This window comes from Rhipicephalus microplus, chromosome 2 (assembly GCF_043290135.1).
Source record: "Rhipicephalus microplus isolate Deutch F79 chromosome 2, USDA_Rmic, whole genome shotgun sequence".
Lineage (NCBI taxonomy): Eukaryota > Metazoa > Arthropoda > Arachnida > Ixodida > Ixodidae > Rhipicephalus > Rhipicephalus microplus.
The window spans coordinates 266,994,908-267,013,151 of NC_134701.1; the positions used below are offsets into that span (position 1 = coordinate 266,994,908).

General features: G+C 44.9%; 2 protein-coding genes across 5 annotated transcripts in view; one reads left to right on the plus strand and one right to left on the minus strand.

The window, feature by feature from the left end:
• Nucleotides 1-847: 847 nt before the first annotated feature.
• Nucleotides 848-14,599, minus strand: LOC119170014 (uncharacterized). 4 transcript variants are annotated; one of them, XM_037421030.2, is made up of 5 exons: nucleotides 14,517-14,599; nucleotides 12,147-12,222; nucleotides 10,435-10,539; nucleotides 9,046-9,132; nucleotides 848-1,303 (listed from the first exon to the last, which is right to left on the minus strand). In XM_037421030.2, exons 2-5 carry the CDS (start codon nucleotides 12,220-12,222, stop codon nucleotides 1,161-1,163), a joined length of 411 nt encoding a protein of 136 aa, XP_037276927.1. In that variant the 5' UTR covers nucleotides 14,517-14,599; the 3' UTR covers nucleotides 848-1,160. The 4 variants fall into 4 exon arrangements, with proteins under 4 accessions (XP_037276927.1, XP_037276924.2, XP_075737309.1 ...); XM_037421027.2 differs by lacking the exon at nucleotides 14,517-14,599 and adding an exon at nucleotides 12,499-12,580; XM_075881194.1 differs by lacking the exon at nucleotides 14,517-14,599 and adding an exon at nucleotides 12,296-12,543.
• LOC119170012 (uncharacterized) overlaps nucleotides 13,389-18,244 on the plus strand; it is a 417,618-nt gene continuing 412,762 nt past the window's right edge. The window contains exon 1 of the mRNA XM_037421026.2: nucleotides 13,389-13,528. The gene's annotated coding sequence lies outside the window, so the exon portion shown is untranslated. The remainder of the gene's footprint in view (nucleotides 13,529-18,244) is intronic.

Genomic DNA, 18,244 nt, shown 5'->3' on the forward strand with positions numbered 1-18,244 from the left:
GCCGTAGCCGGGGTTCGATCCCCTGACCAGTGGGTCAGCAGCCGAGTACTTTAGCCATTAGGCCACCTCAGCGGAGCAGTTTTTAGAGAGCAAAAGCTAATGAAAGAAAGCATTTCTTGCTGCACACAAAAGTTGCCAGACACTAGAGGTGGGCAAAGAGTGGTTTCTGGAACTGAATGGAATAGTGCCAGAAGTTAAAATACGCATCAAAAAGAATATCTACCAAATAGTTTGTGATCAATGTACAGTCCCTGTCACGACTTAACCAAACATTTTTGAAATCCTAGTTTCATAGCTTTATAATATGTGTGATAACAATGCAGATAATGAAGTTTGTCTTATTAAAAGCATGAAGGGAACTTTAGGAACAATTAAAACTAAGCTATTCACTGAACCTTCACACTCCCAACTATGTCAGCATGTATTACAAAAATTTAGAAAGGCAGCCTTGCTTGTTTTTACAACAAAATGAGAAGTGCATACTGCCTGAAACCCTGTCAAGTGCAGCTTAAGGAGTTGCAGCGGATGGTGCCACTGTTGCGTAAATTTTGTTGCAAATGAAGTGTATGTTTTCTCTGATTCGAGGACAAAGGATTTACATCTAGCAGCAGATTCTTAAACTATTTACTGTCAAATAGCATATGCAGCTGACATTCGACTTTGCATAGCTGTGTTTAGCTTTAGAATTTCTGCTGTTAAGCAACAGAGCATGGCATCCACTGGACAAGGACAAAAACCCTTTTTTTTTGCTTCAATTAGGAGTTTCATCATGTGCAGTTGACAAAATAACATACTTAAAAAATAATGTCAAAATTTTTCTGTCAATTAATGCATCATACCTGATTTAAAGAGATAATCAAACAGCTTAATATTTGTTTCAATAGTTCAATCTGATAGTTATTTGTGTGCCATTATGCACCCTGCTGAAATGTTAATGCCGATGTAATATGTACTCGCAAGACATTGCAATTGATGGCATTATGACAAGAGATAGCTGGGCCTCGACATGTCAACACCAAAGCATACTTCTAATGGCCATGCTGCAAAAGGTAGCAGTGGTTCTCGAGTGTGCTGGTTGTATCCCCTTTCATGTGTCTCAAAGCAGCAGCAGCAGTGGCTTCTCTTCTGAAGCATCCGCAGCCAGCCTTTGAAAACTACGTTCACTTCTTCTTGGTCTTTGGCGAAGTGGACTGGAACACGCTGGAGGCAGACATGAGATTCTCAATGTATTGCCCCAACACTTGGTTCTCAGACTTGAGCTTCAGGTTCTCCTCCTTCACGCTATCCACACGCTGGGAGAGGTCTGTGGAAGAGGAGTATAAGAGGTCATTAGAACAGTAAGAGAACTAAGAAGCTATCCTGCCCAGCCAAACATAATCAAAGGGACGCTAACCACCATATCTTAAAATGAAAAATTGACTCATAGTTTAGAATAACAGAGAGCTGAGCTATTTGGTACGCATTGATGTTAAAAGACAAGGCATGCTAACACGGACATAAGAGAGAAAGCATTTGTGATGTCTTTATGTTATCTCTTACGTCTGTGTTTGCAGTCTTTGAACATGAAACACTGACTCGAAGTTTGTTCGTACACTCAATAGAGCTGAGCACAGCATTAATGCTCTACTGAAAATCAGTTATTCCGGAAATGCTGACGAGTTATACCTTTTATGCTGACGTGTGGCACTACCATCAACTTCTCATGCACATGGGCCGTGCATGCTCGTCCCCCTCACCTGTTGTGTGTGTGTGATTGGTGTTCCACTCGGAGAGGAGGAGCCCGACAGGGCTTAAAACGACGCCGCAGAGTGCTGGACGTCGCTCTGAACCATGTAACGGTTCAACCACCACGCTCGTCGTTTGTGAAACCACTAACCTTTCTTTGCTGTAAATATGTGTAAATAGTGTCATAAACCTGTTTGTTTTTCGTATCCTCTTCTTGTCAGCGTTCGTTTCCTGCACCCGGTTACACCACGCTACCACAAGAGACCGGGTACACCCCCCATTCGCAACAACTGGTGGCAGCGGTGGGATGCCATCTACAACTTCCTCCTTCAACCTTAACAACTGGTTGGCAGCGGTGAGATGAACTTCACGACATGGTGCTGTGCTGTGGTGAGTGCTTGATCTTTGCTTTGACTTTCCAGGCTTCAATTGTGCGAGTTTATTAGAAGCTGGATTGTGTGTGAATTAGGGAGATTACCTTTTGTGAGTTTTGGGTTGTAGGGATCACCTAATTATGTGTGAAATGCAGCACCAAAGTACAACGGCAATCATGGAGGTGAAGACACTGCTAAAAGATGGTCTTTTGTATATTTGCGAAGACCTGGGTATTAAGGTGAAGGAAGGAATGGGCAGGTCCGAAATTTTAGAGGTAATTATGCAAAACGCCAGTGAGGAGGATATTGGATACCCGTTAAAAGCTTTAAAAAGGTTGGAGGAACGAAAACAGAAAAAAGAAAGAGAAGAAAAGGAACTAAGGGATAGAAAAGAGCGTGATCGAGCACGCAACTTGGTGATCGAACAATTGGAACAGAAAATCGAGGCACAATGAGATGGAAAATTCAGCCATCCGTAAGTGTAGCTCAAGAGAAGTACGATGTTCAAACGAGTGAGGTGCAGTCCAGAGCTATAGAGAAGGCTAGCACGTTTGAAGAGCGCAGCAGGTTCGAAGACGAACCAAATGTGAGAGCTGCGAAAGATACTGCTCTAATGAGAGAGGTCATTGAAGGTCGGAGCAAGTGCGACGAGGTGCTGTGCCAGTTAAAGGTTAGCGAAACAGCTAGGATAGCTGTAGAAAAGGTGGTACAGACTTCAAATGCGGTTGTCGCAACGGTGGAACTTGCAAACAGTGTGGAAGTACGTAAGGACACCGAAGAAAGCTCAGAAGCAGCGAAAGTAGGTAGCGAAGATAACAGTACAGTTGCCGACAGCCCCCACACATTCGTGGTAGATAGTTTCCAGAAGAACAGCGGCACGGTTCATAAGGGCGTCAAGCTGTCCGCCAGTCTAGAGTGTGTAGTAGGTGATTTTTTCAAAAATCATTTAGACGGCGCGGGTTCAACAGCTGACGAAAGCTGTGAGAGGGTTCACGAGTGTGAGTTGCTATCGGACAGCTCGGAAACGAGCCGCAAGAAGCGGCGCAGACGCAGGCAACGTCGGAGAGTAGCGAGCGAGACAAAATGCACTACGGGTGTAAAGAAAGGCTCGACACGTTGGAGCGTACTAGACAGAACTAGGGGTTCTGAATCGGCGTCAAACTCTGTTTGCATGCATGCGAGCCACCGGACAACAAGTAAAAGAACAGCGGGTTCTTCACAAATGCAATCAAGTGGAAGGCGCCAGTTTCGTTGGGTGCGTGAGCACAAGGTTAGCGCAAGTCAACCGGCCCGACAAGGCAACACAGCCGAGAAATCAAAGTGCCGAAGTAGTAGCGCAGGTGGTGCAGAAGCACCCTTGAGCGGCAAAACCATCGATGACGCGACCTGAGGCCAATTTCCTAACCGTGCAGGAAAAGTCGTTCGCAAACGTTGCCGTAAGAAAGCGAAGCGACGAAGGAATATTAAAGATGGCCATCAGCCGGGCGAACGAGAGAAGGGTAGACCATCGGCCCGTTCAATGGAAGGTCCTTTGTGGCCTACAGTAAGGCACAGACGGCGAAACAGTAGGCCATGGCACAAGTCTTCGCGACGGTATGCGCGGTGGAGATTTAGAGCTTTTCATGGAAAAGAGTGTCGACGTGGTCCTAGAAGAAAGGCCACAATAGCTAAGCACAGCACGGGAGCTAGACCAAAGAGGACACCGTCACTCTTTCCCATGCGTTGCTCATATCCCCTCCGCCAGACTGACAGAAGTCGGACGAAATCGCACATGAGGCGTAACGCTGCAGTTCAGCTGGTAGCACGTACACCATGTAGTCTCGGGTGTTCTGAAAATTTGCCATGACCTCCACCGCCGCAGGTGCGATTGAAGTGAGGGACAGCTGCAAGCTTGAGAAGGTGACACAGGGATTTACGGGGAAGCATGTTTGTTTGCTTATTTTTGGCTTTGAAGTAATACTCCTTTGTCATCTCCATGGCTAGTTTGTTTAAATACAGTTTTTTCCCTTCTAGATTTGTTTTTGTACGCGTTGTAAGAGCTTTTAGTTAAGTTGTTAAACATTATGCGGATGCAGTGACCTGCACCAGTCAACCGACTGCGTGCACCAAGTTTTTCTTTAATGTAAGAGCACGTTAGTCGTGGATGAAGATTTGGTACGCCCGCTAAATTTGAAAGAGTGGTGGCTGTAGGTTACAGCGATATGACCTATGATTGGTTAGGTGTGCTGTATGCCAGCGTTCTCTGAATGAGAGTATAATGTCGTGCTAGGGCGCGCAGCAAAGTCCTGTGTGTTCTTTAAAGACAGGGGCTGACATGAGGCTACATTCAGTTAACGAGCGTGCTAGTATGTGAGGGTAATTTGCTTTTGTTATTTTAGTGATTGCTTATAAGGATCATATGATCACTTGAGCTGAGAGCATTGCGTTCACCAAATTTTCAAACTAGAAACACCTTTCACGGATTTGTAAAAACACAGTTTGATCTCTTATGAGAGTTTTCGTTGGCGTGAGGGTGTCCTAAAAGTAGGCACTCTCGACTACGCCTTGAAAGTATGTCGCGAGAGAATGAAGAATGCGCACAGTTATTTTGTGTAGGTACAGGCAGCATTCGTGTGAAAACCATGTAGTTCTGTTTTATTAAGCTAATGAGAAGTTAACAGATGCTAGTTGCAACTTAGTAGTACGGATGGTAGAATGTTAGCTTCGAAAGTGTGTTTATGGTTATTGGGGGCCAAATTGTAGTTGCCCTTTTGAGCTTTTCTCGAACGGCAATTTGTTCCATCTTTAGTAAGCGTCTCCACATCCATGATTGTTGTAACTTTGGTGGCACGAAATTCTGTCAAAATTTCAGAGTAGAATTGGTTTGCGTTTCTTGAGAAGCCTGGAGGGTCCTAAGCGAGTCCAGTGTGCTTGGCTGCAGCATGGTATTGTGTTGTGTGGTTCGCCTTGCTGTTGTGTATCATTGTGAGGTGGTTCGAAAGTTGGTTACGAGTTTGCAGCTGAAGGATACAAGCCAGGCCATCGTCCTCGTCACTAGCTATTCTCTTCATGCCCAGTGGTTGGGAGCGCTGGCCAGCCGAGATTTTCCGGGCGGCGGAAGAGCTGTTACGTTTGGCCCGGCAATTCGTCTGGGCAGACGCCATTGTGCGCAAGCCCATCTACTGGGGGGGCTCTCAACCCCTTCGGCGCCCAGTCTGCCAGACGCTGTCGAAGATTTGAGCAATTAACCAGACCATGTGGCCAGCAAAGGCGAGTTCCTGACTTTCAACTACGGACCCTTTCGTCATCCCTTCGAGCAGCAGCGGTGACTGATGACCTCGGCGACTCATCTGGCGATGGGGAAGCTGTTGTGACCGGCGCCAGAGCTGACAGGGGAGCGGCGCTCTTTTAATTCTCAATCAAGTAGCCGACCGGCCGGCTGCCTATGCTCCTCAGGCATTGTCCCGGCTAGCCGGAGGATGAGACGTCGTGTCGCCACGACGCTGTAAACCGTTCCAGAGAGGACAACAAAGACAGCATCTTCCTTGGAGGAGACCGTGGCGGCCGCCGCGAATCACCCCGCTAATTGAGCGAACAAATCGGCGGACCCTTTGATGTATGCTGTCAGGATCTTGTTACCTCTCGACTAGCGGCACACACACGACGAGGAAGAGCCCTGCTGGCGCCACCTTGCAGTGCAGTGATCACGACTCAATATTGGACGTGCACGTGGGTTGTGCATGCTCGTCCCCCTCACCTGTTGTGTGTGTGTGATTGGTGTTCCACTCGGAGAGGAGGAGCCCGACAGGGCTTAAAACGACGCCGCAGAGTGCTGGACGTCGCTTTGAACCATGTAACAATTCAACCACCACGCTCGTGGTTTGTGAAACCACTAACCTTTCTTTGCTGTAAATATGTGTAAATAGTGTCATAAACCTGTTTGTTTTTCGTATCCTCTTCTTGTCAGCGTTCATTTCCTCCACCCGGTTACACCACGCTACCACAAGAGACCGGGTAGACCCCTATTTGCAACAACTGGTGGCAGCGGTGAGATGCGATCAGCGAACTTCCTCCTGCGACCTCAACAACGTGCAGTGCTGAGTGGACAGACATTCTAGAATATGGGAGCAAGCTTCAACTATGCCAGTAAAGTTGATCTGATTGATGATTTATACATGGAGTTTAACGTCCCAAAACCACCATATGATTATGAAAGATGCCGTAGTGGAGGGCTCCAGAAATTTTGACCATCTGGGGTTCTTTAACGTGCACCCAAATCTGAGCACACGGGCCGAAGTGTTTTCGTTTCCATCGGAAATGCAGTCACTGCAGCCGAAATTCGATCCCGCGACCTGTGGGTCAGCAGCCAAGTACCTTAGTCACAAGACCACCGCGGCGGGAAGCCAGTAAAGTTGAAATAGGGGCTTGTTGGCACCTGACCTTCATAAAGAATAGTGTTAGCAGTGTTGGGTGGTGGTGCTGTGCCTTTGTTCGCCCACTGCTATTCTTTACAAAAAGTTTTCCTGTATGTTGTAATTCTGGCACACACAGCAAACCTGTCTTGCCCTAAAGGGGGTTCGGCAAGTCAGAGAATCTATGATACAGGCGATGTAAGCACACCTGTAAAACATCAGGAGTAGGGACTATACAGACATACGTGCAATCTTTCAATTGAATGTCTGATCTTTGGTCCTTGTATTCTATAGGTGTGCATAAAAAAAACCTTTTTTTCATGGATTGCCACCAACTTGCCCAAACGGGTACTGTACGGAGACAAATTCAAAAAAAAAAGAAAGAGAGAGAGATTGGTGGCAACACCACGTTGCAGTTATTGTGCACTGGCTAATGTAAGTCACAAACTGTCAACAGCATCTCTTTAAGGCTCATCACTAGTTGTGACTGAATGTGCATAGAGGGTTTTAATGTAGGCAAACATGTGATAAGGGAGCTTTCAAGCACTTTCTTTTCACAAGGAATGTCAAAATTGTGCAAAAGCATCAGTCTGCCACAATGTCGAAGAGATATCTTTGGCACCGCAGTTTGCATTGCACATTAACCTTTCTAGAAGTTAACTGCAATGGAACTCGGGACAACGCTGCAAGCCTAATTTCAGGTCACCAGTATAGGCACGGAGCAGTCCTTGTGCAAATGTTTACGATGAGAACACAAGTGGATGCATCACTAAAAGCTTCTAAAATAAACAATTCAGTGGGGCTTTAACTTGATTTACCTACAATTATGTTTAGTTACTTTGAGAGGCAAGAGCGAACAACAATAAACCACATTTAGCCGTTGCTGAAATAATGAAAGTAAATACTCGCACGCTTCAGAGCAAGGCTTTAGACAAACTATATGCTATCACTTTTTTCACTTCACCCCTTCCTAAAGCTCGCGCATCGATACCAATGTTTTTGACACAGAAACTATGAATGTTATGGCAGGCTATGAAGATAACCATCACGACTTTCTCAAAGCAATGTTTAGAATCCGCAGGACTCCTTGACGTGACTTCAAGATTTGTACATGGTGCGCACAGGTTGCTCAAAGTCTATAAGACAATGTACCAGCGCTTGTGTCATAATGCGCAAAGCATTTGATGGTTGTCAAGTACTCATTCATAAACAATTTGGCTTTGCACTTAGCTTGTAGAGCAAATTTAACTTGCAGTTTCTCTGTTAATCAATCAAATGATTACAAGTATTTTGTGAAGATGCCCCTGTCCGAAAACACTATTTCTCTTTCGTGTCCACCTGAGCACAATGATAGCAAAGTTGGCCCCCTATGTAAACTTATGTGTTCTGAGTAATATCAGCAGTCGATGAAATACATGACAAAACAACATAGTGAGCAGAGGACACATTCTATAAGAGCTAGAGCGCACGTATCAGTATTTACCCTTGTTTGTAGCTCCGTGTGCCTTGAATTTTTGTGGTCTTCAAAGCACAGCCCCTACCGATATAAATTTCCAGCCCTAGACAGCCGACAGGAGTTCAGACCTCTCCATACATCCTTAATTTCTTGCGTTACTTTATAAAGCCACTCAGTGCAGCATTTTCCAACAATCCCATTGGCTGCTTGCATAAAGGTTTTGGATGATCATTGTGTTTTAGTTTGTGAGGAGTTCCTGCCTTGCAATGTGGGGCCTAAGGAGCTCTGTGCCATGCAACGCGTCACCTGCAAAGCACGTCTGCTGATATCCACATCAACGTTGAGATCGTGGAGTGATGATGTGCATGTTTCGTTTCAAAAACCAAACTGCAGCACACTGTTTAAATAGTAGCAATATATCATATTTGATATGTGTCGCAGACAGATCTATACCCTGGAATTTCTTTGGGGGTGCATTTGTGTGTAGAACAGCTGATTTTGGCAACAGGTGGTCGATGTGAAAACGCATGAGTACTTTAGTATCACCCGAAAAACTAAAGCATGAAAAGATTTCAGAGGGCGTCTGACCCCCTGAAACTTTCTCCCTTGTTTGTTGGCAGAACGTTGGGCTACGGCTACTCATGAAGACTGCGATTCGTAACTCTCTAGTTTCTCAAGTAGCGATGAAAACAACAGTGATGATAATGTGTCACTGTGTGGATGGCCAACTCTGCTACCCTAAAGTCTGCGCTTCCAATGCACAGCAGCTTGATGGGTGCTAACTGGATACTACTGACTGAATAAATATATCAACAATATTGAAATGCATTCTTGAATAAAATTTTCAGAGCAACTTTCTTATAAATGCTATTTAGATGTTGATCGTGAATCTGTAACATCAAGAAGAATATCACCTCTCACAAAAGGAAAAATTGGTCACTGAATCGAGCGGCACGATAACCGTAACAACAACACTAAAGGAGTATTTTTTTTTTTAAAATTTAAAACATCTTTTTTCAGTGGCAAGGAGTCCGTTGGACCTATGCACTGTTACCAGTTGGTTTGAAGAGAAAGTAGGGCATTGGTACATGTAACTTACCATCAAGTGTATTTTGCAGTTCGAGTACTTGTGAAATCAGCCTGGCTTTCTCTTCAGCTTCGTCAGGGCTCATGTCAGGATCCAGTGCTACGAACAAGAGTTCCAAATGAGTAAATTTAGTGCAAGATGTAGTCGTGGAGAAGCTGCACATATAGCATAAAGCAGAAAACGGGACTAAAAAGATAAAAACATTCTTAGAGTAGCAGAGCGCAACACCATTTAGGATTCCTGTGGTAAGGGCATCAGATAATTGTGACTACAACTGAACTCCTTAATAACAATATCACCGAAGAAGCGATTTTTCTTTGTTTTCATAAAAATTTCACTGTTGTGAAAAAAAAATTGTCAGACCAATTACTTCACACAGCCGAAATTTATTTAAAGAAGTCGCTGATCTTATTCTGTCAAACTCCCCTGCAATATTCGCCTTTTTCGTGTCTTTGACGATGACCCTACGACTCATCCTGAAGCGTCAAAAACTTGTGCTCTTTAATAGGAGGCAGCATCTGTACATGAGGCCAAACACTGCACGTAAGCAAAGCGTGGGAGGTGTCGACGTGCACACGGAGAGACGTGCGGGAGCAGGCGGTCTACAAAATGCCTGACGGCATGACGTCACTTTCATGGGCATTATCACTTAAAATGCCACGTGCCAACACAGTTGCCAAAAGAGCAGTGAGCAATAATTTTTCTCAGCTAGAAAAAAAAAAAGAAAAGAAAAAAATCTTCTTGCTAATATATCGTCCTTATGTGACCAAATGTAAACAGCAATGGTTGCAGCAATGCTTGCTGGCGGGATTACACATGCCCGACTTGTCAAATGAGCAGTGCTGCAGTTTTCAAACTGGTGGGCTCCCAACTACCTTACGAGTAAAAAAAAAAAAAAACTGTTGGAGATCACTACATTAAGCTTCTCTTATTGCAGCAGTGCTTTTCAATATCTCTTCACTCTCGAAAAAAAAGGCAAAGGCATTGAACTCTATGGACGTCTGCCAAAAATGCCACATTTTATCGTTACCACAAAGATTTTATCCTTGAGGGTTTTTGTTATTGAGGGGTTCAACTGTATAACCATTTCACATGCCATCTATACTATGGTATGGGTACTGGTTAAATGTGCACTCGTCTTCTGGATGCTTAACATGATGGCTTAAACCTTGCATTTTTTTCAGACATGTAGTGGAAGAGAACGTACCTTTTAAAAAGTGCTATTTATCAACTCTATTTTTGATTCCTAAGGACTCATAGAAAGTATAAGTGCGTTGGGACGAAGGTTTAGCTCACTCATTTCCATGAGAACAAATTGTGTGAGGGGAGGGGTGGGAGCCACAGTTTTTTAGAGTTTCAGCCTAACTTTACACCATACAGGAGTTATTCTTCCCAACTTACAGGTCAGTGCTGGACTGCTGCTCCCATTGGTGTATGTGGACGGGATAGACTCTATGCTCTGAGTTCCTATTGCACTGCCAGCTGAAACAGATGTGTCGCTTTCATCTGCACAACAGAAAAAGTTGGGTTTTGTAGTAGCTGCAATAACACAAAGCTGCGGGTACAGCAGAGCACTGAGGAAGTGCACAATCACAGGATTGGCTCAACACCAAGAAATTGAACGGGAATATTCCGTCTGTTGACTTCTGAAGGCATGACAGGACAGCGTGAAAAGACAGAAGTGAAGAGAAATAGCATGGTACAATGAACTCACTGGCTCTTTACCTCAAAAAATATAGGTCACACTCGCCTAATGACATCACTGTATCGGTCATCTCTTGGTGTTTGTGATGTCAAAAATGTCTTAGCTCAGAGCAACAACATACAAGAACTCGACAGACAAGAACATGAGATGGGACTGCATCATTGACAATTGCACTAATACTTTCTGCAGTGTTACAGTTCTATGAAATCTTGTTGCTGCCTGAGAAAAGGAAGCCTCTATCGACAAGTTCAAAATTCTCTTGCAAATAAAAAAGTCATGTTTTGTGCTACTCCACTAATGTATACGAAGGAAAATTGAACTAGGCAGCCTAGAAACACCACACGAAGAAAGTTTTAACCATATCATAAACTTAAAATCTTTAGAAAAGTACCTATGACCCTTTTACTCGGTTGCATAAATATCAACTAATGTCGTCGAAGCTATGCAAGATGGTTGTAGGAGTCGCACTGTACACTACCTCGCAATGGAATAGTTCTTGATTTGAGGCACTTTAAACAGAAGTAGTACATATTAGAAATACAACACGCAGAAATAGAACTATATCAATCTACACAGTATTTGTAGATATCATACTTCTGGTATGTGAAATACCATGTTACAGTAGATGAACCAAATAGCATGCCATGGCCGCTGGACTCAGAAATAAGGCACTCTGCTCACTCAGTCATACACGAAATGAGATCTGCAACACCTTTCAGGTAAAAATATGCGAGATATTTTGAGATAACGTCAATTTCCATACTGCTCTTTCATATGTGACAGAACATGCTTTGTGGTCTAAATGCAAACAATTGCGACAAAACTCGCTGGCCTTTGTAGCGTCGTTTGTTATACATAAAATTGGGTATGGCAACCAAAGTAAGTCATATGCAGATGGATTCAGCAATGTTGCATGAATGTTTATTGCCCACTCGGCTGTTACAACATTTACAGAATGTTCTGAGCAGAACGGTTGTGGTGAGCTGTGGCAGTGGCTGAGAAAACTTATCCTAGCAAAAGCTGGCTCGATTTTCACTAAGCGCAAGCCTTAATGCTACGATAGGCAAGTTTCCAAGACCACGCGAGTTAGCAGACCGAATCGGTACGTGAAGATCAAGACAATAATCGTTGTTAACCTGACACATGCTACCAGAAAACAGTCTCATTTTTTTTTTTTTTTTATAGGACTGAAAGTATTACTGTTCTGTTTCGTTTTGGGGACTGCGGTATGATCGTGCATATCGATTTTAACAAAACTACTACTACCACACAAAAAGCTGGCTGTGTTCTTTTGTTTTTGCAAACCAATCCCATTAGCAACAAGATTAGAAACTGCAGAAATGCCGCGTGAGCTTGACAAGGAAGGACCTGCTCACCGATACTGTCAAAAATCTCCAACGCTCCTTACCTTGCGCATCTTCGTCAGCGAGCGGGATGTTGTTCATCTCATCCTCAAACCTTGCGCTGTTCGTAGTGGCAGACATCTGCGCGAAAGAGAAATGCTTGAAACGAAATGGGAACTAGCTTAAGAACAGCATCACGAAGAAAGCAGCTCACACTGCACCTTTCGAAATTGGACCCTCCCGAGTCCGTGGGAGCGAGTTTCGGCGTCGCCTACGTAGGCCTAGAAGCCGTACAAATAGTTTTCACAAGTTACAATGACGGACTCGCGGAGAATCTCGCAGATAAACCTGTTAAGAAGCGTAACGTAAAGATGAAATCTAATCCAAACGCGAAGCGAACAGGATAGGAAGCTTTACTTCGCTATCGCGGATCTCGGCTTGCAGCAGCTGACGATAGCTCCTCCCAAAACGTGGAACACACGTTCACTCGCGCGCATGAGCGTAAATAAAGCGATTCATTTCTTCAACGTTATTTTACTCGGACGTCTAAAATATTGCTAATTTTTAACCGGAATGTGTCAAATGACAAAACTTATACTGGCAATTGATTGAAAAGTACGTGAGCGCTAACTTAAACCATCTAGGAGGCTATGCTTAAATTGTAGTGGAACTGCGGCTGCGCGAGCTGCATGAGAATGACAGTGTTTCACCGTTAAGAAGAAGAAGAAAAAAAAAAAACATTGAACGCAATGCGTAAAAATTGTACGTCGACGTAGTGATGTGTACTTATCCTACGAATGGCTCTTTGCGCTGTGGACTTGACGCGTGTAAAACCTCCAATTACCTTAATTAAATTTCCGTCGCGCCTCTCTCACTCACGCCGGTGGCATCCAGCGCATCTATTGCGCGTGTCAGCGTGCCGAAGTGTTAAATTATGCCAATATGAGCAATGTTGCGAAATGTTAACGTTGGTGCAATATCTTAATTCGCGCTGCGTGCATGGGCGCGCGCTGACACCAATACATTTTTACAGCGGCGTCCCATTTAACTGACCACAGGGGAATATATGTGTTCTCATCGACATGCGTTTAGGTTTTCGTTGCGTAGTCACTAAATACGTTAATATCTCAGCCTTTGATGCTCGCGAAATGAGATGTGCTTTGCCGCTGATTGGTTCTCGACACTGCCGAAGCGCGCGGGCCGTCCACCAAAAACGAAACTAGCACAAAAAGCCGCGGGCGAACGGAACAGCGCGTCTCGGGTTTTCTCCGGGTACGCATCCCCAGGAAACTGTTGGTTGGCCGTGCTCTCGGCTGGTTGTTCGCTAGTTCGCTGGCCATCCGTTTGTGCGTGTCCGTGTGTGTATGTGTGTGAGTGCGCGTGTGACTTGTCATGTTGAGGTGCCCATTTGCCAACGGGAAAAAGTTTACCCCCGAGGAACACTGCGGTAAGTTTTCGAGACGTCTCGGTATCTGCGGAACTGCCGAAACTTCGTTGGCTGCGCGGCGAGTTGGAAGCCGCAGGAATACTTTGCCGTCAGCCAGCGAGCACATTACAGCGAACGTGCGCCACTTAGAACAAAAAACCAAAACAAAAATATTAAGCATCTAGATTCGGGACGCCGAAAGAACTTTGCGATCTCAAAGGCTTTCACCGCCGTTCTGGAAATAGGTGACATCGGTGTTAAGAGATGTGCGGGGGATACCGATGCGTTCCATGTACGGGCCGCCTGGCACGGAAACAACCTGTCGATTTTCTGTCAGGTGTCGGGTGTGAGCTAGCGAGCTTCCCTTCCCCTCCTTACCCCCTTTTACTCGGGGACGCTTTGAACGGGTGGTTTGCGTGTGTGGTTACGGTGTTATCTGTTAATTGCTCGGTTTGTTGTTGCACCGGTTGCAAGCGGCGTCCGGGCAAAGCGAACCGTCCCGTACCGCCCAGAGGGAACGCTTTCGACGCTGGGCGACGGTTACTCTTTCTTTTTACTGTCTCGTACGCAGTTGCGACGACGTCGCCTTGGCTGGCCGCTCGTCTTTTGTAATGGTTGGATGCTTCAGCGAGTTCGGCAAGAATAAAAGAAGCGCATTATCGCAAACAGTTGTGATGCACGCAGCGAGACATTCCGGCGGGCTACGGCGCGCGCTCTGTCCGAACGACGCTTGGTGATTCTTTCTTTTTTTAATTTTTTTTTTCGCCGATCGGAACCGAAGTGGGGAAAAACACGCTTCAGAAACTTGTCCTGTGCTTCGTGCGCAACATTTGGCGTTTCTTTCTTTCTTTCTCGGTCTCCGTCGACTAAGTGAGCCTCTTTACTCGCGTGCTGTGGAGGAAAGCAGCGTAGTGTGTGTGTGTACGCGTAGGCACGCTTTTCACCGAGTCGTGCGGCGGCCCTGCTGCCTCAGCAGTCGCGAAAGGGCAAAACAACGGCGAACACTCACCGGTCATTCTTGCAGTTGCGCCAACGCTCGGCGCGTTGTGTGTCCTCTCGCTTTCAAGCGCAGCAGCAACTTCGGGCAACCAGCGGGACCCCAGAAAGCCATCGAACGTGGCGTGATAAACAAATCAGTGCCTTCACAAATTATGGGAAAATAATGTAATTCGGAATCTGCGCTTGAAAACAACGCTTGTAAACGACGTTCCCCGAGAGGTGGTATGCGCTTGCGCAAAGTTGAAATCTTGTGTCAAGGCCAGTCACGCGTAAGGGGCGGGGTATCACCGATTGCATAGGTAGGACATTCGTTCGGCCCGAGTTGAGGAGGGGCATGTTTTCAGGAAAGTCTTGGCCGGCTGCTTCATCAATATTCAGCCCCCGCCGAAATAAGATAAAAAAACAACAACTGCGTCTTCGCTTCGTGGTGCTTATAGTGTCGGGCAAGAAGCCCGTTGGTAAACACACCTCGACGATGCTCGCTCGTTTGGGCTCTGGTATTTCCGCGTGTCAACGAATCGGCGTTGTCATCGGGCCAGTTTTTCGGGAAGCCGGTCGTCGAAAAACAGCTGTCGAGACGAACTAATCAGCGCGTGCTACTAGGAGATGTGTATCTGGCGCCGAGCCGTGCTCCCGCAAAGTTTTGCAGAAGATAGCGCCATCTTTATACCGTCTTCAAGGCGTACTTCATTCATGTATATCGCTTCGCGAAGATACGTAGCTGCTGGCTGAGTATCGGTGCTTGTTTGCCGACTAGTATGACCAACATCTAGAGATAAAATCCCAGTGGTGTTCTGTGCGTCATGTGGCATTTGGAAGCCGGCGCGTGAGAGTCCAAGGGTCCTTTAACGTGGCGAAAACATCGAAATTCTGGTGTGATTTGGGAAACAGATATTTAGTTATTTATGTGAAATGATAGTTTGATTGTCCACTACCATTACGCAAATATCAAGAGGTCTACATGTCTCGTAGAAGAAACCATCCCATCGGTGACATCATTAGGCTTGGATTTGTTGGGGCTGAGAAATGCTTTATTTACAGGAAAGTGGGCAATTGGTTGGCTTTAACTATCTCATGCTTGTATTTTTTTTTTGTAAAGTGAGAATTAAAGTATACTTTGGATTAGGAAAAATGCAAGTTTCTGTCGTTGTTTTTTCGTTGCTGCGACCTGTGACACCAAACGAAAGCTGTCCGCTTCGAACCAGACATGACACTTTCGCCTACCTGACGCCTCAGCACATAGGTGGCGGCTTCGTCTACTGGCCGCAGCGGCTTCAATTTCCGTGGTGTCTATTTCGTCATCTTGTCAAATCTGATTGGCCCAAGCGTGGCTGTGATTTCCATGATTCACTCTGGTTACCGCGATTATATGGCCCACAACAGTGTCGCCCGCGTCCTTTCAGATAAGTGTTTTGGGACGCTATGCCCCAAGGCTTTATGAATTGAGAACTTGAGCAAGTGCTGACACGATCAACAGTAAACATTTTTCGTATTGTTGTTCTCATTAAAAACACGTGTTGAGAACCCGAAATAGGGTTTTGTGGCGCCTGAGAATCCATTGAATATACCACAACTTTGGCAAGTTGCTGCGAAGGCAAACTTGGGCATAGGCAAAACTCGGATGTATACGTTAAGGAACAAGGAAGGTAATGTCATAACCAATATGGATAGGATAGTTGAGGTTGCGGAGTAGTTCTACAGAGAGCTGTACAGAAGCTAAAACAACCAGGATGATATCGTTAGAAACAATAATAGTCGTGAAAAAATTCGACATCCTACCAGTAACGACAGGGGAAGTTAGCAAAACCATAGAAATGCAAGGAGTTAAAGCTGCTAGTGAGGGCAAGGTAACAATGGACCTCCTGAAATATGGCGGAGAAATTGTGTTAGAAAAACTGGTCATTTATATATGAAGTGTCTTTTGACGGGAAGGGTGCCAGAATCTTGCAAGAATGCCAGCATCATCTTAATCCATATGAAAGGAGACGGCAAGGGCTTGAAAAATTACAGGCCCAGAAGCCTACTGTCCATTCTCTACAAGCATAATACTAACATAATTAAGGCGACATTAGAGTTCAATCAACCAAAGGACCAAGCAGGATTTCGTGCAGGCTACTCCACAATAGACCATATCCATACTATCAATCAGGTGATAGAGAAATGCGCGGAATACAACCCACCCCTATAAATAACCTTCATAGATTACGAGAAGGCGTTTGATTCAGTCGAGACATCCCCAGTAATGCAGGCGCTACGGAATCAAGGCATCGACGAACCCTACATAAATATACTGGAAGAAATCTAGAGTGAATCCACCACAGCCACCATAGTTCTCCATAAAGAAAGCGACAGACTCCCAATAAAGAAGGGTGTAAGGCTGCGAGACACGATCTCTCCAATGCTATTCATCGCGTGTTTACAGGAGGCTTTCAGAGCATTATACTGGGAAGAGTTGGGGATAAGATAATGGAGAGTGTCTTAGTAACTCGCGACTCGCTGATGACATTGCCTTGATGAGTAACTCAGGGGACGAATTACAGCTCATAATTACTCAACTGGACACGGAAAGCAGAAGAGCAGGTCTAAAAATTAATATGCACAAAACTGAAGTAATGTGCAACAGTCTCCGTCTGGAAAACAGCACTTTGCGATAGCCGGAGAGACGCTGGAAGTTATAAAGGAATATAAAGGAAATGAGGCACGACAGAGCTGGTGCTAACTAGTAGAGATCAGTGGGGCTAACTGTCCCACTTCGGTGGCTTTCTATCGACACTGGCAAGAAACACAAGCGCTTCACGCGTGGGTTAACCTTTGTGATTTTTTATTCAACTTAGAGTGGTGTTTATGTACGTATGTATGTATGTCCGCCATGGTGGATGAGTGGCTACGGTGCTCTGCTGCTGACGCGAAGGTCACGGGTTTGACCCCCGGCAACGGAGGTCGCATTTCGGCGAAGGCGAAATGGTTGATACCCGTGTGACGTCAGCGCACGTCGAAGAACACCAGGTGGTCGAAGTTTACGGTTCCCTCCACTATACGGTGTCTCATAATGATATGGTAGTTTTAGGATGTAAAACCCCATATTATTATTATTATTATTATTATTATTATTATTATTATTATTATTATTATTATTGAGTGAGGTACTTGTGCTAATGCCATACATGTCCACCATCGTTTTACATTATCACCTACTTTTGTCATCTATTCACACCACACACACATTTCACGGCATGGTCATGATTTTATTACTTGTATGTTTTTACCCGCCTTACCGCGAGGAATTTTATGGTCCTTATACAGCCGCTAATCACGATCATTGTCCACATTCGTTGTCCCATGAACTAGCGCTCTTTGGCCATGAAATGGCCCTTGCGCCAAAAAAACACCATATTATTATTATCATTACTATTATTATTATTATTATTATTATTATTATTATTATTATTATTATTATTATTATTATTATTATTATTATTATTATTATTATTAATGCATGTTCTACGAATTAGCAGGTTCCGTGCACGTGTCGTATAACAAGAAGTGCCTGTTACATCAGTCGTCTCAATGACGGCTAGCTGAGAATAATAAAACTCACTGCAAGCCTGCATTAACTTTCCTGGCCTACGTGTGCCGAAAAAAAAAGGTCCGGCTTCCCTTTATGTATGCTCGGGCGCATGTTTGCATGTTCCACGCATATGCACACGTAACAAAATTTTTTTAAAGATCGATGGGATT

Bases quoted from the DNA above. Each gene is read 5' to 3' on its own strand.
- LOC119170014 (XM_037421030.2), bottom strand. From the start codon at position 12,222: ATGTCTGCCACTACGAACAGCGCAAGGTTTGAGGATGAGATGAACAAC. The intron at 10,540-12,146 runs GTAAGGAGCGTT...TCTGTTGTGCAG, and splicing joins CGCTGACGAAGATGCGCAAG to ATGAAAGCGACACATCTGTT. The intron at 9,133-10,434 runs GTAAGTTGGGAA...TCTTGTTCGTAG, and splicing joins CAGCAGTCCAGCACTGACCT to CACTGGATCCTGACATGAGC.